The 20,080-nt window shown below is 43.5% G+C and overlaps 1 protein-coding gene and 1 pseudogene across 2 annotated transcripts in view; one reads left to right on the plus strand and one right to left on the minus strand.

Annotated features, from left to right (window-relative positions):
- The first annotated feature begins 100 nt into the window (after positions 1 to 100).
- On the plus strand, positions 101 to 15,463 carry LOC118372433 (AFG3-like protein 1; annotated as a pseudogene).
- Positions 15,464 to 17,203: 1,740 nt separating this feature from the next.
- The window catches only part of LOC118372448 (dysbindin domain-containing protein 1-like), a 42,459-nt gene continuing 39,582 nt past the window's right edge, over positions 17,204 to 20,080 (minus strand). For both annotated transcript variants that reach the window (XM_035758351.2, XM_035758352.2), the window contains exon 4: positions 17,204 to 18,329. In XM_035758351.2, coding sequence (XP_035614244.1) covers positions 18,172 to 18,329 — 158 coding nt within the window. In that variant the 3' untranslated portion in view covers positions 17,204 to 18,171. The remainder of the gene's footprint in view (positions 18,330 to 20,080) is intronic.

A 20,080-nucleotide genomic window follows, 5' to 3' on the forward strand; every position in this document is an offset into this window, starting at 1 on the left:
AATATGGTTCGCATGATGGGGCTGCTTTCAGTGAGTGTTGTGCCCCTGCGGAACGGGGTGCAGGTTTGGGGCAGAGGCTGCGCCGCCATCTCTGCAGCTTTTCGCTACAGTAATGTTAGCGCATTATCGAAGGTAGGGTGTCATTTCTTGAAATAATTCCATCTGCCGTCAACTTGCAAAATAACCATGTAATGATATCACACATTAATGCCAAATTTACAATATATTTACAAATGCATGATTAAGCCTTGTTTGCCTTTACATTTACATTTAAGTTACTTGATGAATTTTGTCACAAAGAGTTTCTCACATAAAGAGCCCTTCCTTGTATTAAGAAACTTTTTTTCCCCTCGTTCATTTCATAACATATCGAGTTGCTGCGTTCTGTGGGGAAGGTTCTTCTCCGCTGCAGCACATTATGGGTCATGGCTAGAAGGGACCTCTCCAATTTTGATCAAATTAACGTCAGATTTGACTTTTCGTAGCAGGTTAGGAGAATTATCGTAATATTTTATGATAATTTGGTTAAAGTTAGGACAATTTGTTAGGGTTAGATAAAATGCTAAATAAGTCTACTTTTGACGTAAATTTGACAAACTGCATCCCGTCGCAACGGTATCGGAGCCTTTCGTATTTTTCTAGTCTTGACCCAAATTGCGTGAAAGGGCCTTTTGCCAAATCGATGCTTTTATAGCCTAACAGTTCAATGAGTTAATCTGTTTATTAAGGACTTTTTAATATTATTTACTATAATAAGAATCAGTTATTATGATGTGTGGATGTGTTGTATATTCAGTGAATAGTAAAAGGGATAAAAAATGATGCACACCCAAAAATGTTTTGTAGAGGGGCTGACAAACAGAGAGTAAACTATTAAAAAGTAAGTCTGCTGCTATACCCATTTAAATGTTTGGGAGCATAATTAGAATATTCAGTGAATAACAAATGAATTGTCTTCAACTGTGTATTGTTGAATATTAGTAGCCTAATGCAGATATGTTAACCCTTTCAAATATGAGATTCAAGGTAGGCTGTGTTAATCCAATCCTGCGCTTAATCCAATCCTGTTCCACATTAAAAATAATCAATCCCATGGATTAAATCAATGCATTTACACATTGGCTCGATTGCTCAGTTCCAATCCCCCACAAGGTTAATCACTCTCACACCAGGAATGTGTTGATGTTATCATTTATGCATGTAATGACCATGGAAATTACAGATGACTGTGCAATTCATTTTTCTTGTTGTTTGATTGCATCCTACATCTTTAATCCCTATGCTAATTCCATGTTTTAATTGCTTCAGGATTTGAGAAGTTCTTCCCAAAGAGTGCGGACACTCCTGGAGTGAACAAATCATCTGAAGAGACCGGAGGTATGACTGATGGCCTGTATCCTGTCTCTCTACTGGCACACTGTTAAAACACTGGGATGTCAATGATGGACAGTCAGTTGTCTGTGATTTCATTTCTTGTGTCATTTTGCTTGTTTAGATGAGAAGACCAAAGAGCCAGAATCACAGGGCGGAGGAGAAGAGGGACAAAATGAAAGTGACGAGAGAGAGAGGAGGAGAGGCGGAAGGAAGGATGAATCAGACTGGTGGACACGCTTCCAGGTCTGTTTCAAAGCCTCCGCTTTCTACAGAGCAGACATGTAAACAAACAAGGTGTGCCTGTTTTCTCCGTAGCAACAGCACTCTGTCATCATTCATGTTTGATTTTACACCCTTTTAATCTACCTGATCTGAACCAGAGACGCTACATAAACACGTCCTTGTTTGGCAGCCTGTTATGTAATGGAAGAGAGAGGAAAGTAAAAAAAGTTTAGTTCTATTTCTGAAGGGCTGCTGTGTAAGAGGATAAAGGGTCACCTTTTATCATACTGCTAATGGGGGAGTTGACAGTTTGCATGAGAGTGAGGCAGACGGTGGCCAGAGCCCCACTCTGTCTGCTTCCACTCAGACACTGTGTCTGTGTGTGTTCGCTTGTGTGTGTGTGTGTTGATGAGACGGTCTTCTGTATACATCATTTCCACCCCGTTTCCCCTCATTGTTTTCTCTGCAATGTCGTGATCGGATTCGCCGGCATGGCCTCTGCGTTCCTGTATTTCTACTTCCGAGAGACTGGGAAGGAGGTCTCCTGGAAGGACTTTGTAATTAACTACCTGGCTAGAGGACTGGTGAGAGACAGAGGCTATGTTTACTTTATCTTCACTAGTTACTATGTAATAACGTTTTATAAGACCCATAAGTAAAGTATTATTGCATGTGTTTTCATGCCTGGAGCTGTTATGTCATTGTTTGTGTGTGGAACAGTGAGTCTGAGGGCTTCATTCTTTGATGTGTCTGATGTGTTCTCTGTACAGGTGGACCGTCTGGAGGTAGTCAACAAACAGTATGTCAGAGTCATCCCAGTGCATGGAGTCAACACGTCAGAGGTGGTATGTACCAAATAATCACAGGGGAGACATTTGGGAGTCTTGTTTTTTTCTTTTTCTTTACACTATCGATAGGTCCCCTTTCTTTGGACATCAAGACATGTATAGAGTTTACAAGTTAGTAAGATAAGCATTTGGATTTAGATGTATTCTTTAGTCTTATGTGTTTACGTTCCATAATGTTTTGCTTAGAATTTAACCAGTGAGGAATGCCAACAGTTATAAGTGTGTTCACCTTGTCTCTCTGTGTGTCACAGAGCTACCTGTGGTTCAACATCGGCAGCGTGGAGACGTTTGAACGCAACCTGGAGCTGGCCCAGCAGGAGATGGGCCTGGACTCTACACACAGAGTACCGGTGATCTATGGAAGCCAGAGCGACGGGTGAGACATCATGAGGTCTAGGCCATGGGATGGGTGGAGAGCTGTGGGAACAGGAAGACTTTATTTGAATGTTGTTCAGATTAGGAGCTGTGGGGTTGAAGCTCATTTGAAGGTCCTCTCTATCATGCTCTCACTGACCCTGGAGATGTTGATAGATTGATTGGCCCCTTAATGATGATCTCTCCTCTCTTAATTATATATAGTACTTTCCTGATGAGCATTCTTCCAACCCTGTTGCTGGTTGGCTTCCTGCTCTTCACCATGCGCCAGGGACCAATGGCAGGAGGCCGGGGCGGGGCAACCCCTTCAGCATGGGCGAATCCAAGGCCAAGATCATGAAGGACAACATTGACGTGAGATTTAAGGATGTGGCGGGCTGTGAAGAGGCCAAGCTGGAGATCCTAGAGTTTGTCAACTTCCTGAAGAACCCCCGGCAGTACCAGGACTTAGGAGCCAAGATCCCCAAAGTAACTCTTTCTTTAGATGCCATACCAGCATCTGAAAGACTACTCGGATTAACCTGTTGTTCAGGATGATGCTCACCAAGAGATAAAATAGCAGTGTGTTGGATTTCATGGCCATGCCAGGAAACCACTGTGCAGTTGAATTTGTCTATGCAGTATGAAGAGCTGAGATTATAGTTAATTGGCTGTTTGTTTGCATAGACATTTCCTTTGCATCTCAGTCACCACTGCACTCTAACCTCCAAGTACTCACAAGAGTGTCCACTTATACCAGCTATGACCATGTGCTTCCCAGGGTGCAGTGTTGTCGGGTCCCCCCAGCACAGGGAAGACCCTGCTAGCCAAGGCCACAGCCCGTCAACAGATCTGAGTTCCAGGAGATGTTTGTTGGTGTGGGTCCAGCCAGGGTGAGTATTACCCCAGAGGGGAGGAAGAGGGACAGTTGGATAACAGGGTGGATTTCTGTTAGCTTTTCCTCTTTTTGTCTAAATATTTGCTTTGAGGTCACGCACTTGTTTCACTCCTCCATGGGAATAAATACATGTATCACTGTATTGACATCAGTTTTATAGAAAAAGCATGATAAACTTTGCTAAAGTGTTGATTTGTTGTGCTGTGGACCTACGCAGTAATGTAACCCATTCCTTTCCCTTTTCCAGGTGAGGGATATGTTTGCCATGGCCCGTAAGAACGCCCCCTGCATCCTGTTCATCGATGAGATAGATGCTGTGGGCAGGAAGAGAGGCAGAGGGAACTTTGGGGGACAGAGGGAGCAGGAGAACACACTCAACCAGCTGCTAGTGGAGATGGATGGTAAGGTCTGGTTTGGTCGTCTTACACTGGTTAAATGAAGGTTAAATGAAGCAAAAAAAGGGAAATGATTCCCAAAGACACTCAATGAATGTGCCATGTTTAATTAACCATAGTTATCTGTGTCCTGTTTATTATGTTACCCTTCCATTCAATCTCAACTGTTTTTTCCCCATCACTTCTCTGTTGGGTCTGTAGGGTTCAACACCAGCACTAACGTGGTCGTCTTGGCTGGAACCAACCGACCAGACATCCTGGACCCAGCACTGATGAGACCTGGGCGCTTCGACAGACATATTTACATAGGTACGGTACAGTCAGTCCACGCCATAAATAGCATCTGTGTGGCCTGGACCTGTTTATTTCTGTCATAGCTCTACATTATGTCAATGATCTAAATACTGTAGTAGGTACAGATAGTCTAACTTTAGCAGGGCCTAATCTGTCCCTACCTGTCGCCACAGATCAACACAGCCATTGTTACAGACTATCAGACAATTCATTGGCCCCTCTTTCAGAGTCCAACTCTATCAGTACCTCACAGTGCATTCTACATATACGTCACAGTATGTGGAGTTGGGTAGATGCTGCTACCTAGCCACTATAGGGTATACACAATGATGTTTATTTCTACAGTTAAAACTACTTAAATGCTTTATCAGTGTGTTCAGTACTGTGACTCAAAGAGCGTAGTTTACCTGGATTAAACCTGGTTTACCTGGAATAGAGTCCCCTGTATTGACGTGGCATTAGCCTTGCTTTCTTTGCTCTGGTGTTCTGGCTCTGCTCTCTGACAACTCTTCCTTTCTGGTCAACACAGCCTACAAACAGAATGAGTTTTCTGCCCTGTCATTGGATTAGCATCTTCAGCGCAGTCTATTGAGGGATTACCCAGCCTGAGCCAGCCGGCATATCTCATGACATTAGCATGCCATGCCTGTCCAGTGCCGTCCCGCCTCTCCTGACCCCCATTACCACAGCAACGAGCTTGGCCCTGTGAGTTTAGGGAAAGGTGTTTCACCTGAACAGGAAAAACCCTGCGCTATAAATTCTAACTAGAGCCCAGAGTTTTTTGCAGTTGGGTCATGTGGTCAGTGAAAAACTCCTGGTCTATCTATGTTGGACCACGGTCTAGTCTCCATATTCTAGTCCCATACAGCCCTGGCTGAAATGAATGTGATTAAGACCTTTTTTTGTCCCCTTTCCCTGGGTAGTGAAACCACTTCCTACAGCCCGTGCCGACATGATTAGAGTTTGACATCACCCCATCTCAGCAATGCAGTAAAAGCTTGCCTGTGGTTTTTGTACTCACAATTAGTCCTTGTAATCAAGCCATTTTAGAAGTGAGAACTTTAAGTGCACAGACATATTTTTGGTCACATTCTTGGCAAAAGTACAGGTGCAAAAGCACTGACTGCAAAATGTTTTTGCCATTATCAGTGATATCATAACTTGCCTAATTGCCTTATCTGTGTCGATAGCGGTCTGATTTGAGCTGTGCCCAACATTGCAATAACATTTTATGTCATGTGGTTGTACTCTTTGTGAGTGAGGTGAGATGGCTGATCTAGGCTATTTCTGATGGCTGGGATACATTTTCCCCCAAGTCCAGTCCAGCTGTACAATGGTAGGCAGCTCTGGCCTGGCCTCACTAGCCTGCATTCTTCTGTCTGTCATAGAAACTAACTGCAGCCTGAGCGAGAGCTTCTATATAACGAAAGGTTATGTATCCGGAGGACAGTAATAGGGATAGGAGGCAAGGAAATTTTGGAAATGAGTCAGATGAACTCATGGATACCATTTTTTATGTCTCTGTGTCCAGTATGAAGGAAGTTAGAGGTGGCTTTGCAGGCCAAAGCAAACTAGCATTAGCGAGACTTCGTCTTTGTGCTAGCTTTACCCAAATACTTCCAGTCTTTGCGATACTCTAGTTAGAATTTGCTCGTGAGGGAAGTAGATAAAGGGATTTGCCAAAGTCCCAAACTATTCCTTTAAAAGTAATGACGAAATGAACACAGTACATGGTTCTGTCAACATACAGGAGCTGATATTGCCAACGTGTGTAATGAGGCGGCCCTGATAGCAGCACGCTACCTTAACGAGTCTATCATCGTCAAGCACTTTGAGCAGGCCATCGAGAGGGTTGTCGGAGGTAAGCTACTGTCACTGACTGGGGGATGGTGGGGAGAGTGGATGTCAGGGGTCAGGGCTCAAACGGGGAGTTCATCTTTGGAATGTAACTGTCAGACTGACTGGTGTTGACGTTTCTGGCCTGTCTGTCGGCGCCAGTGAGGGCACTCTTTTACTCCTGAAGTAACCAATCCCCCTCCCCTAACACCACAAAAGTGCAGCCTTGAGACATGAAACTCACACACACTTTGTGGTTGTAAACATGCCCTCCTTTCCCCCAGGAAAGACCCAGGTACTACAGCCATTAGAGAAGACTACTGTAGAATACCACGAGGCTGGCCATGCTGTGGTAGGCTGGTACCTGGAACACGCTGTGTGGCCATCTCCTCCCCTCTTCCCACCTCAATAGCATTCTCTCCTCTTCTATCACCTTTTTATCCCCAACCACTGTCTCTTCTCTCCTTACTGTCCCTGTTCTACCTATCCCTCAATTTCACCCTGAGCAGAATGTAGGATCTTACCTGTTGGTTTCCTCTCCTGTCCCAGGTGTCAATCATCCCCCGGGGGAAGGGTTTGGGGTATGCTCAGTACCTCCCTAAGGAACAGTACCTGTTCACGCGGGAGCAGCTGTTTGACAGGATGTGTATGATGCTGGGGGGGGCGCGTGGCAGAGCAGGTCTTTTTTGGGAAGATCACCACAGGGGCACAGGATGACCTCAGGAAGGTCACGCAGTCTGCCTACGCACAGGTAAACACACACACACACACACACACACACACACACACACACACACTGTAATTAACCTCTCTCCCCCCCTCAATCCTTCTCTCAGGTGGTTCAGTTTTGGATGAGTGAGGTGGTGGGCCAGGTTTCTTTTGAGCTCCCCAGGCAGGGAGAGATGGTGATGGAGAAGCCTTACAGCGAGCCCACGGCCTAGCTCATAGACCAGGAGGTCCGCTCACTCATAGACGCTGCCTTCCAACGCACACACCAGCTCATCACTGAGAAGAGAGATGTGGTGGAGAAGGTGAGGGGGAGGGAGGGGTATGTAGGAGAGAGATGGTGACAGAGGAGTGAGATATCGAGAGAGGAGGTCCAAGTCTCTTAACCTCTCTGGAGCAGGCGTTCCGCTAGCGACTCACCTCGACAACATCCGGTGAAATTGCAGAGCGCACAATTCAAATTCAGAAATGGTCACATTTAACTTTCATGAAAATACAAGTGTCATACGTCAAAATAAAGCTTAACTTCTTGTTAATCCAGCCACTCTGTCAGATTTCAAAAAGTCTTTAAGGCAAAAGCACACCATGCGGTTATCTGAGGACAGCACCCCACACACAAAAGTATTAAAAACATTTTTCAACCAAGTCAGAAATAGCGATAATATAAATGCCTTACCTTTGAAGATCTTCTTCTGTTGGCACTCCAAAAGGTCCCAGCTACATCACAAATGATCATTTTTGTTCGATAAAGTCCTTCTTTATATCCCCAAAAACTCAGTTTAGCTGGCATGCTTCATTTAATAATCCACCTGTTTCCCTCAAAATGCATACAAAATGAATCCCAAACGTTACCAATAAAATTCTCCAAACAACTCAAACAATGTTTATAATCAAACCTCAGGTACACTAATACGTAAATAACAGATCAAATTTAAGACTGAGAATCGTTATTGTCTACACCTGGAGATAAACAACAAAGAATGCACTCTTATCCACGCGCATGAAAACACTACAGCCAAAATGGGAGCCACTTAGAAAAACTTAAAATTCTAGGTCATTTTTCCAAAAACAGGCCTGAAACTCTTTCTAAAGACTGTTAACATCTAGTGGTAGCCATAGGTAGGGGGAAAGGAAGGGGGGTTGTCCTCGGGTTTTCGCCTGCCATATCAGTTCTGTTATACTCACAGACATTATTTGAAAAGTTTTAGAAAGGTTAGTGTTTTCTATCCAAATCTATCAATTATATGCATATCCTAGCTTCTAGGCTTGAGTAACTGGTAGTTTACTTTGGGCGCGCTTTTCATCCAGATGTCAAAATACTGCCCCCGAGCCCAAAGAGGTTTTAACCCTAAGAGGGGGATAAATAGGATGGCAAACACATTGATAATGTATCAGAAAGGTATATACAGTTGAAGTCGGAAGTTTACATGCCCCTAGGTTGGAGTCATTAAAACTTGTTTTTCAACCACTCCACACATTTCTTATTAACAAACTATAGTTTTGGCAAGTTGGTTAGGACATCTACTTTGTGCATGACACAAGTAATTTTTTCCAACAATTGTTTACAGACTGATTATTTCACTTATAATTCACTCTATCACAATTCCAGTGGGTCAGAAGTTTACATACACTAAGTTGATTGTGCCTTTAAACAGCTTGGAAAATTCCAGAACATTATTTATTAGCTTTAGAAGCTTCTGATAGGCTAAATGACATAATTTGAGTCAATTGGAGGTGTACCTGTGGATGTTTTTCAAGGCCTACCTTCAAACTCAGTGCCTCTGCTTGACCTCATGGTAAAAACAAAAGAAATAAGCCAAGATCTCAGAAAATAAAATGTAGACCTCTACAAGTCTGGTTCATCCTTGGGATCAATTTCCAAATGCCTGAAGGTACCACTTTCATCTGTACAAACAATAGTACACAAGTATAAACGCCATGGGACCACGCAGCCGTCATACCGCTCAGGAAGGAGACGCGTTCTGTCTCCTAGAGATTAACATACTTTGGTGTGAAAAGTGCAAATCAATTCTAGAACAACAGCAAAGGACCTTGTGAAGATACTGGAGGAAACAGGTACAAAAGTATCTATATCCACAGTAAAACGAGTCCTATATCGACATAACCTGAAAGGGGCGGCAGGGTAGCCTAGTGGTTAGAGTGTTGGACTAGTAACCGGAAAGTTGCAAGTTCAAATCCCCGAGCTGACAAGGTACAAATCTGTCTTTCTGCCCCTGAACAGGCAGTTAACCCACTGTTCCTAGGCCGTCATTGAAAGTAAGAATTTGTTCTTAACTGACTTGCATAGTTAAATAAAGGTAACTTTTTTTTTTTTAAAGGCCGCTCTGCAAGGATGAAGCCACTGCTCCAATTCGCCAATTAAAAGCCAGACTACGGTTTGCAACTGCACATGGGGACAAATATCATACTTTTTGGAGAAATGTCCTCTGGTCTGATGAAACAAAAATAGAACTGTTTGGCCACTGTTTGGAGGAAAAAGGGGGAGGCTTGCAAGCCGAAGAACGTCATCCTAACTGTGAAGCATGGGGGTGGCAGCATCATGCCCTGGGAGTGCTTTGCTGCAGGAGAGCCTGGTGCACTTCACAGAATAGATGCCATCATGAGGAAAATGATGTGGATATATTGAAGCAACATCTCAAGATATCAATCAGGAAGTTAAAGCTCTGTCACAAATGGGTCTTCCAAATGGACATTGACCCCAAGCATACTTCCAAAGTTGTGGCAAAATTGCTTAAGGACAACAAAGTCAAGGTATTGGAGTGGCCATCGAAAAGCCCTGACCTCAATCCTATAGAAAATTTGTGGGCAGAACTGAAAAAGCGTGTGCGAGCAAGGAGGCCTACAAAACTGACTCTGTTACACCACCTCTGTCAGGAGGAATGGACCAAAATTCACCCAACTTATTGTGGAAGGCTACCCGAAACGTTTGACCCAAGTTAAACAATTTAAAGGCAATGCTACCAAATACTAATTGAGTGTATGTAAACTTCTGACCCACTGGGAATGTGATGAAATAAATAAAAGTTTAAATAAATAATTCTCTCTATTATTCGGACATTTCACATTCTTAAAATAAAGTGGTGATCATAACTGACCTAATACAGGAAATGTTTACTAGGATTAAATGTCAGGAATTGTGGAAAAACTGAGTTTAAATGTATTTGGCTAAGGTGTATGTAAACTTCCGACTTCAACTGTAGAACATGGTTGAAAAGTGGTCTAACCTCCATCCGCTCCCCTGTGTCTCCCTTCCAGGTGGGGAGGCGTCTCCTGGAGAAGGAGGTTCTGGACAAGTCTGATATTCTGGAGCTGCTGGGTCCTCGCCCCTACGAGGAGAAGTCTACATATGAGGAGTTTGTTGATGGGACGGGGGCCATGGAGGAAGACACCTCCTTTCCTGAGGGCCTCAGGAACTGGAACAAGGACCGGGGGACGGAAGAGCCCCCCCCAGGAGCAGCAATGCAAACAGGCTCTTTACCTGTAGACTGACACCACGTCTGACCTGGCCCCCACCCAACCAGGCCACTGGAGGGACATGTTGAGACTTCATATGGTGAGAGGAGGGCACTTGACATGACCCAGACAGACTGATATCAGGAAAGGGTGTCAGGTTTAAGAAGGCACCATGTCCTGTGTGGTCATTCTAAGGCCCTAGAGACCATGGTCGTCACATCTTTGTCACAGGGAAAATATATTGTTTTTATAAACTCAGCAAAAAGAGAAATGTCCCTTTTTCAGGACCCTGTCTTTCAAAGATAATTCATAAAAATCCAAATAACTTCACAGATCTTCATTGTAAAGTGTTTAAACACTGTTTCCCATGCTTAAACAATGAATGAACATGCACCTGTGGAACGGTTGTTAGCTTACAGCTTACAGACAGTAGGCAATTAAGGTCACAGTTATGAAAACTTAGGACACTAAAGAGGCCTTTCTACTGACTCTGAAAAACACCAAAATAAAGATGCGCAGGGTCCCTGCTCATCTGCGTGAATGTGCCTTAGTCATGCTGCAAGGAGGCATGAGGACTGCAGATGTGGCAATAAATTGCAATGTCTGTACTGTGAGAAGCCTAAAACAACGCTACAGGAGACAGGACGGACAGCTGATCATCCTCGCCGTGGCAGACCACGTGTAACAACACCTGCAGAGGATTGGTACATCTGAACATCACACCTGCAACAGGTACAGGATGGCAACAACAACTGCCCGAGTTACACCAGGAACGCACAATCCCTCCATCAGTGCTCAGACAATAAGCTGAGAGAGGCTGGACTGAGGGCTTGTAGGCCTGTTGTAAGGCAGGTCCTCCCCAGACATCACCTGCAACAACGTCGCCTATGGGCACAAACCCACCGTTGCTGGACCAGACAGGACTGTCAAAAAGTGCTCTTCACTCACTAACGAGTCACGGTTTTGTCTCACCAAGGGTGATGGTTAGATTTGCGTTTATCGTCGAAGGAATGAGTGTTACACTGAGGCTTGTACTCTGGAGCGGGATTGATTTGGAGGTGGAGGGTCCGTCATGGTCTGGGGCGGTGTGTCACAGCATTATTGGACTAAGCTTGTTGTCATTGCAGGCAATCTCAACGCTGTGCGTTACAGGGAAGATGTCCTCCTCCCTCATGTGGTACCCTTACTGCAGGCTCATCCTGACATGACCCTCCAGCATGACAATGCCACCAGCCATACTGTTCGTTCTGTGCATGATTTCCTGCAAGATAGGAATGTCAGTGTTCTGCCCTAGCCAGCGAAAAGTCCGGATCTCAATCCTATTGAGCACGTCTGGACGTCTGGGACCTGTTGGATCGGGGGGTGAGGGCTAGCGCCGTTCCCTCCCAGAAATTTCTGGGAACTTGCAGGTGCCTTGGTGGAAGAGTGGGGAAACATCTCACACCAAGAACTAGCAAATCTGGTGCAGTCCATGAGGAGGAGATCCACTGCAGTACTTAATGCAGCTGGTGGCCACACCGGATACTGACTTGCATTTAATTTTGACCCCCCTTTGTTCAGGGACACATTGTTCCATTTCTGTTAGTCACATGTCTGTGGAACTTGTTCAGTTTGTTTCAGTTGTTGTATCTTGTTATGTTCATACAAATATTTACAGATGTTAAGTTTGCTGTTAATAAATGCAGTTGACAGTGAGGATGTTTTTTTGCTGAGTTTAGTTGTATAGTATTCATTGTTTGACCTTTTCATTGTGTGTTGGATGAGTATGTCTGACAATTTTTGTATGAATATGTGATCATGTACATCAAGGATGGGTTGCTGTCGGAAGCCCCCATTTTGAAGGCCCTTGGGTCAATCCCCCCCAATTTACTGTTGTGAGTTAAAATACACCAGGTGCAATTTCTACATTTGGTTGCGCATCAGTTTTTCTGTTATGTTAGTCAGTTAGTAATTTTCTTTAGATTTATGGAGTTCGTTTAGTGGCTTGCTATCTAAACTTGTTATGGTTGAAATACCGGCCAGGAGGCTCCCAACGATTTTGTTCGTCAGTCTCACTCCGATATCATTTTAAAAACTGCAAAAATGTTTCTCCACCCTGTGGCAAACTGTGTAGAATTGCAGGAAATTAGCTCTAAAACTGCAACCTTTTCTCTCCATCCAATGGCAAAATGTGAAGAATTGCATGAAAAATGTCGATGTAGGTATGCAGACCCTTGAGCAACTGTGGCCCGTCATGAGATCTGTTTTTTTGTGGCCCCCACCCCCATCAAAATGACCCGTTTCTGGTGTACATGTCTCATATGAGATGTTTTCTTAGATTTCATATTGGATCATGAAGGTCTATGTGAGTGTGTGCTGCACCATTGTAATAATTAGGTGGGTGCTTATTTGCCCTATTTCACACATGTACAAGTGTGTATTAATACCCCCCGATTCCCCCTGAGGCACCCATGTTCCCATGTCTCTCTTCAGTCATTGACACTTGTTAACTAAACAGCCATGTGACTGCAGAGGGTTTTCAGAAAGCTCAGCAGAAATCCAGTCCATGCAGAGCAGACTAACAGTGGGACAGTATGACATTTACATTGTATTTTATCCTCTTTCTGGTTGAGGTTCAAACTGTTAGTAGGTATAATTGAAGAGAACACGTCTTCTAAATGTCATTTTTCAGTCTTTTGCGAAAAACAATAGCCACACCTCTACCTGCCCACTTTCCCCCACAGGAAAACAGCTTCTGACAAGCTCTATTTCTGAGTACAACTAGTATACACTACCTCACCTCTTATGCTCTCTCAATGTTGCTAAGTCAACTGACAACAGATGAACTTCAAACATCTTTTGTGAAGTATTGAGATATGTGTGTATACTGAACAAAAATATAAACACATCCATTTTTCTGAGTTACAGTTCATATAAGGAAATATGTTGATTGCAAAAAATCATTATGCCCTAATCTATGGATTTCAGATGACTGGGCAGGGGCGCACCATGGGTGGGCCTGGGTGTGCATAGCCAATCAAAATGAGTTTTTCCCCACAAAAGGGCTTTATTACAGACAAATAGTCATCCGTTTCAAAACAATGGAATCCTGTAGTAACCAAAACAAAATGTATTTTTATATTTTTGGTTACTACATGATTCCATATGTGTTATTTCATAGTTTTCAATGTCTTTACTATTATTCTACAATGTAGAAAATAGTAATAAAAACCAAACTTTTAACTGGTACTGTATATCTCCATAGCGACGCCAGCTGAGCCGTGCTTACTCCCCACACCCCCGAGAAACCCTGTAGAGGGGTTTTGGTATTCACTTCTCAGAATAGATGGTTTTGGGAGAAGTAATGAGATAATGTTGTACCGATCTGCATTGCACTTCCTGAAGGTTGTTTTGAACCTTTTACTGCTGAAAATAAAGGTGTCACTACCTCACTCAATCTCAGTATTTCTGACAGTTTTTTGAACTCTGCAATTACCTACATTGATTCATGGATTTATACATAAAATGAGCATTGTTACACTCCGGACCATATGTATAAAACAATATATTTCTACTTCTATGCCTCGTTGTGTGGGTCAGTGTAAACAAAAAAGCAGATGTTTTTACAGTACATTCCAGATGTCTTGGTGTAGCCTAAACTGTGTTTAAATTCCAATCCTGCTTTTCTGCCTGATTGACTGACTGCTGGTTCTTGTGGCTCAGTTTATCTAGTGATCTTGCTTAAAGCACTATAAGGAATGTTTACATGACTGTTTCAATGAAAGTCAACACTACAATACATCCAGAATTGTGAAGTTTGCTGTGTGATATATTATCAACATCTGACATTCACCAATAAAAACAAGATTTTATGTCCCAGTGTGAATGCATATCTATGAGTTGTTATTATTTGTTTTCTGACCTCACAGTGCTGTAAGGATGACCTAAATCAGGAGTATTTGTGCCACTGGTTATACTGGATGTGAAATCCCATTCCATAGTAACAGGGGGCACATTTTGTGTTGCTTTATATACAGTAGTGTACAGGTAACTATCAAAATGACGGAAACACCAACATAGTGACTTAGTAGAGTGCTTGGCCACCACGAGCCAGAACAGCTTCAATGCAATTTGGCACAGATTCTACAAGTGTATGGAACTATACTGGAGGGATGTGACACCATTCTTCTATGAGAAATTCCATCATTTGGAATTGTTTTGTTGTTGAGGGTGGTGGAAAATGCTGTCTCAGGCGCTGCTCCAGAATCTCCCGTAAGTGTTCAATTAGGTTGAGATCCGGTTACTGAGATGGCCATGGCATATAGTTTACATCGTTTAATGCTCGTCAAACCATTCAGTGAGCATGCCTGCCCTGTGGATTGTAGCCAAAAAGAATGGCTTTCCCAGCAATATTATACACCAGCCTAAGCATGATGGGATTTTAATTGCTTAATTAACTCAGGAACGACACCTGTGTGGAAGCACCTGCTTTCTATGAACTTGGTATTCCTCATTTACTCATTCCTCGGGTTTATTTTGGCAGTTACATGTACACAGTCCATGCCTCTGTGTGTTGGTGGTTGGTGGCACCTTAATTAGGGAGGATGGGCTCACGGTAATGGCTGTAACGGAATAAATTAAATGGTATTTGTATTTCTTATGGATCCCCATTTATATGCTGCTAAGGATACCATTCACTCAATTTCAGCCATTATTATGAGCTATCCTCCCCTCAACAGCCTCCTGTAGTTCCTGTACATGTTGCTACTTTGCTGCTATTCTGGCTGTACTTTTTGACGTGACTGTAAAGTAGCTGTAGTTGGCTAGCTAGTAAGCAAGGGATATGAACATTGCGAGCCAGTGTGGCAATGGAACATTTAGAATGAACGACGGGGTCACGTTCATAGATACAGAACAAAAATGCTGAACGACTGAGTTGCGTCTCTGGCAACCGAACCGATAGAACGAACGACCAGCCGGCTGGGGTAGCAACCCTAGATTTGTGACAGGACTATATCTTGTGGAAGGATGAAATATTCTGAATAAATAAATAAATGAAAATGAGGTTTTTAATGAAATTGTCAATCATTATTTGAATATCAAATCAAATTCTATTGGTCACTTACACATGGTTAGCAGATGTTATTACGAGTGTAGCGAAATGCTTGTGCGTTATTTCCGACAGTGCAGGAATAGCAACAACAATCTAACAATTCCACAACAACTACCCAATACACACAAATCTAAGTAAAGGGATGGAATAAGAATATGTACATATAAATATATGGATGAGCAATGACCGAGTAGCATATAGGCAAGATGCAATAAATGGTTTAAAATACAGTATATACATATGAGATGAGTAATGCCAGATATGTAAACATCATTATTAAAGTAGCATTAATCAAGTGACTAGTGATCCATTTGTTAGAGTGGCCACTGATTTTAAGTTCTCTATGTTGGCAGCAGCCTCTCTGTGTTAGTGACGGCTGTATAACGGTCTGATGGCTTTGAGATTTAGAAGTTATTTTTCAGTCTCTCAGTCCCAGCTTTGATGCACCTGTATTGACTCGCCTTCTGGATGATAGTGGCAGGAACAGGCCGTGGCTCATGTGGTTGTTGTCCTTGATTATCTTTTTGGCCTTCCTGTGAAAATGTGACGTCGGGTGCTGTAGGTGTCCTGGAGGGCAGGCCGTTTTCCCCTGGTGATGCGTTGTGCAGGCCATACCACCCTCCGGAGAGCCCATAATATGTTGGTGACCCATTGTATAAAAGTGATAATGCCCGAGAAGCCGGTGTTTAGAGGATATATTGGCACGGTTTGCCGGCCCTCCACTTCGTCTCGGGCCTAACAGCACCTGTACCAATATATCCTCCAAACACCAGCTTCTCGGGCATTATTACTTAAATAATGCACGCTCGAGAATGCACATAATATATCCTCCAAACACCAGCTTCTCGGGCATTATCACTTAAATAATGCACGCTCGAGAATGCACATAATATATCCTCCAAACACCAGCTTCTCGGGCATTATCACTTAAATAATGCACGCTCGAGAATGCACATAATATATCCTCCAAACACCAGCTTCTCGGGCATTATTACTTAAATAATGCACGCTCGAGAATGCACATAATTTATCCTCCAAACACCAGCTTCTCGGGCATTATTACTTAAATAATGCACGCTCGAGAATGCACATAATATATCCTCCAAACACCAGCTTCTCGGGCATTATCACTTAAATAATGCACACTCGAGAATGCACATCAAGCCAATCAGAAACGAGTATTCAACAATGCCGTGGTATAAAGCTGTTTATGGATATCTGTATGACTGTATACTGTAAGTCCATCTGCATTCCCCACTTTATTCTGTTCTGCCCTCTATCTGCTCAGTTAGGAACCTGCAGTCACCATTTAAAAAGCAGACATTTTAAACCTCTACAGAGCTGCCAGAGCCCATTGATTTTGGCGAAGCTGACGAGAGTAAATTAAGGATATTCCTTTGACCGTTTAAACATTATTGCTATTCAATACTTCTCTGTCCACTGTGTGATTAAGTGTGTACTCTGAAGTATTTCAATGTGGTTTCAATTGAACTGTTTTCATGTTGCTGATGCTGGGTTTTCTTCCTCCACAGTGTTCCTGGCAGGAATCAGAGAGTTTGTTTGTTTGGTCTGTTGAGCATAAATAATGAAAGGCTCAGACTGCTGCTCATAATACCCTATCAGACAACCTACACAATGTTTGGTTAGTGCTCTAATGCAAAAATCACCCACAGAGAAAATTCACTTTGTTTGCATGAAATTGTTTATTTTTTTCACCACTCATCCCCACATCACTTGGTTTGGCAAAGGACAAGATCCACAGTGTTGAATGTAATGTTGGTGAGAAGGGCTGCTGTCGTTTCTCATATATCTGCAAATACATTTAGTTTACTGTGGCCACACCGGTTTCCTCTCAGGTAGAGAGAGGTAGAAGAAGAGAGAGAGGGAGAGGATGGAAATAAAAGAGAGCGATGGAGAGTGGCCCCACTGAAACACTGCTCATTGCCTCCTGTTAGGTACAACCTACAGAAAGTCATTCAGAGAGCAGATGGCCCTGGTACTTTAAGGAAGAACATTGTGCAATAGATTCAGGTTGGACTCTTATTCTAATTACAAAGAAGACTTCCAGATAGCCTGCTGTACTATCGCATAATGTCATCCATATTCCAGTCATTTATTTGACTGGAGTGGGTATTCTTGTTAACTTCGCCACATGATATTTTGTAGCCGAGGTTGTCACAGATTTCAGGGTCCGTCCCACCCCTCCAAGCCCACTCCCCCACCCCTAAGATGCTGCAGGGATAGGGAGGCTTTTAGCCAAGCATTCTCCCCACACAGGGACAGCCTTATACCCTGATGTTCACCCCAAACAAAGCCTCAAAAATCACACTGGACCTCCAGTGTTTGTGCCAGTGGAACCCCTTGCATGGAAAACACAATAAATAGCATGTGTGTACGTGTGTGTGGTTTTGAAGATATCCGTGTGTCATTTTGTGTGTTTGCATCTGTGTCTGTGTGTATTTCACTCACAGCCGTTGTTTCATGTTAAGTTTATAATACAGTGCACAGCATCGAGAGCTCAGTCTGTCTGTAGTGTCTTCAGCACCATGGTTGTCTCAGTGCCCAGACCAGGGGTTGGGGCAGTTGGTGTGGTCTCTGTGCCCGCTCTCGGTGTGTCCGCTCTGGGCCTCTCTCTTTCCGGGCCAGACCCGTGGGCTCTCAGGGCTGCTTAGGCCTTTCCAGCTTCATTAAGGGCTCTGCGGTGGTGTCGGAGTCACTGTGGTGCTTCCTCTCCCTGGGGGGCTCAGCCTTGCTGCAACGGGTCCACGAGGGGGAGCGCATGTAGCCTCCTCTGGCCATGGGTGGCTGGTGGTGGCCTGGGGACGATAATGAGGAGAAGGGTCAAGCTATGCACATACATGTGATGAGAGGAGGTAAGTTATGGATCACACACATACAGACATGCACGTCTCTTAACCACAAACATAAAACTCATGTACACACAAGGTGAGGTCAAGGTGTACGCCTCTCACGTATCCTGATATTTTTATGGAAAGAAAACAGACTAGGGGACATGTATGTTGTGAACCGCTCTATACAGCTCAAACATGCTGACCACGTAACCCAGAGGCCCTGGATTAAGTTTCCAGAACTTCCTGTCTGTCACATGTATAGCACACAGTATACACTGAGTGGACAAAACATTAGGAACATTTCAAAGACATAGACTGACCAGGTGAATCCAGGTGAAAGCTATGATCCCTTATTGTTATTCCTTGTTAAATCCACTTCAATCTATGTAGGTGAAGGGGAGGAGACAGGTTAAATAAATATCAAATATTTTTAAGCCTTGAGAGAATTAAGACATGGATTGTGTATGTGTGCCATTTAGAGGGTGAATGGGCAGGACCAAATATGTAAGTGCCTTTGAACAGGATATGGTAGTAGGTGCCAGGCGCACTGGTTTGAGTGTGTCAAGTACTGCAAAGCAGCCGGGTAATTAATGCTCAACAGTTTCCCGTGTGTATCAAGAATGGTCCACCACCAAATGGACACAACTGGGGGAAGCATTGGAGTCAACATGGGCCAGCATCCCTGTGGAACGCTCTTAACCACTAGTCTACCTGCCACCTCCCCCAATGGTCACCATACTGTAACTCATTTAACAAAGTAAATCAAGTCAGCAGGGACTGTCAACTCCCTGAAGTCACTTAATGCCTCTAAAAGCTTCCTTTCTCTATGCCACTTCAGTCAATTATGTTTTCCCAAGGTTCTCCAAAAATAGTTTACAACAGCACGCAGTGGTACTGTGAGTGCAGTTTGTTTCCCTACTGTATAATAGATCAATTGGCTATGGTTGAAAGGCATCCCGATCGCAAACACAGTAAAGAACAGAATATAAATTAGTTCATGCAGCTCCACATGACCTATTCCTCTGGGATTCTTACAGCATGAGAGTTGCTCTGAATATAGAGGCAGATGAAACTATGAAGTACTCTGTCAGAGAGGCCGTGTGCAGTGAACTGAGTATGCGTTAGTGTATGTTACTGTGTAGCCTATACATGTATGTGTCTCAAGGACACCGAAGAGAAATGGGGGGGTTTAGAAAACTAGAAGCTCTGTGTGTGTGTGTGTGTGTGTGTGTGTGTGTGTGTGTGTGTGTGTGTGTGTGTGTGTGTGTGTGTGTGTGTGCGTGTGTAGTAGATGATAGATCATTTTAGTTTAATGTCTCTCTGCTTCTCATCTCCTCTGATGTCATTGTTATTGATCTAAAACAGTCACATGGTCACCTCTCCTCCAATCATCAGCTGCATTTAGCCTGCTGGCTGTTTTCTCCAGTTCATTATGCTCACAATGGCTGCTTGTTTTAGCTGTCACAGACATTTGTCTCACACTTATTTTTCGGTGTCTCGAGGCAGCAGAACTCCACCATTCATCGTGCCTGTCTGTTTGTTCTTCAGTTCTCAGAACCACTACACAGCTCTCCAGTGTCTCTTTGGTCTATATCCATCAGCATGCTAGATAGAGATTGTACTTCAGTTTTGTGGAGTGGTGATATCATAGATAGAGAATATGATTGGTTCGCCAACAACTAGGGTGAGTAGAAATGAGAAGCTGATTGGTATTT

The sequence above is a fragment of the Oncorhynchus keta genome, chromosome 2, assembly GCF_023373465.1.
Source record: "Oncorhynchus keta strain PuntledgeMale-10-30-2019 chromosome 2, Oket_V2, whole genome shotgun sequence".
Lineage (NCBI taxonomy): Eukaryota > Metazoa > Chordata > Actinopteri > Salmoniformes > Salmonidae > Oncorhynchus > Oncorhynchus keta.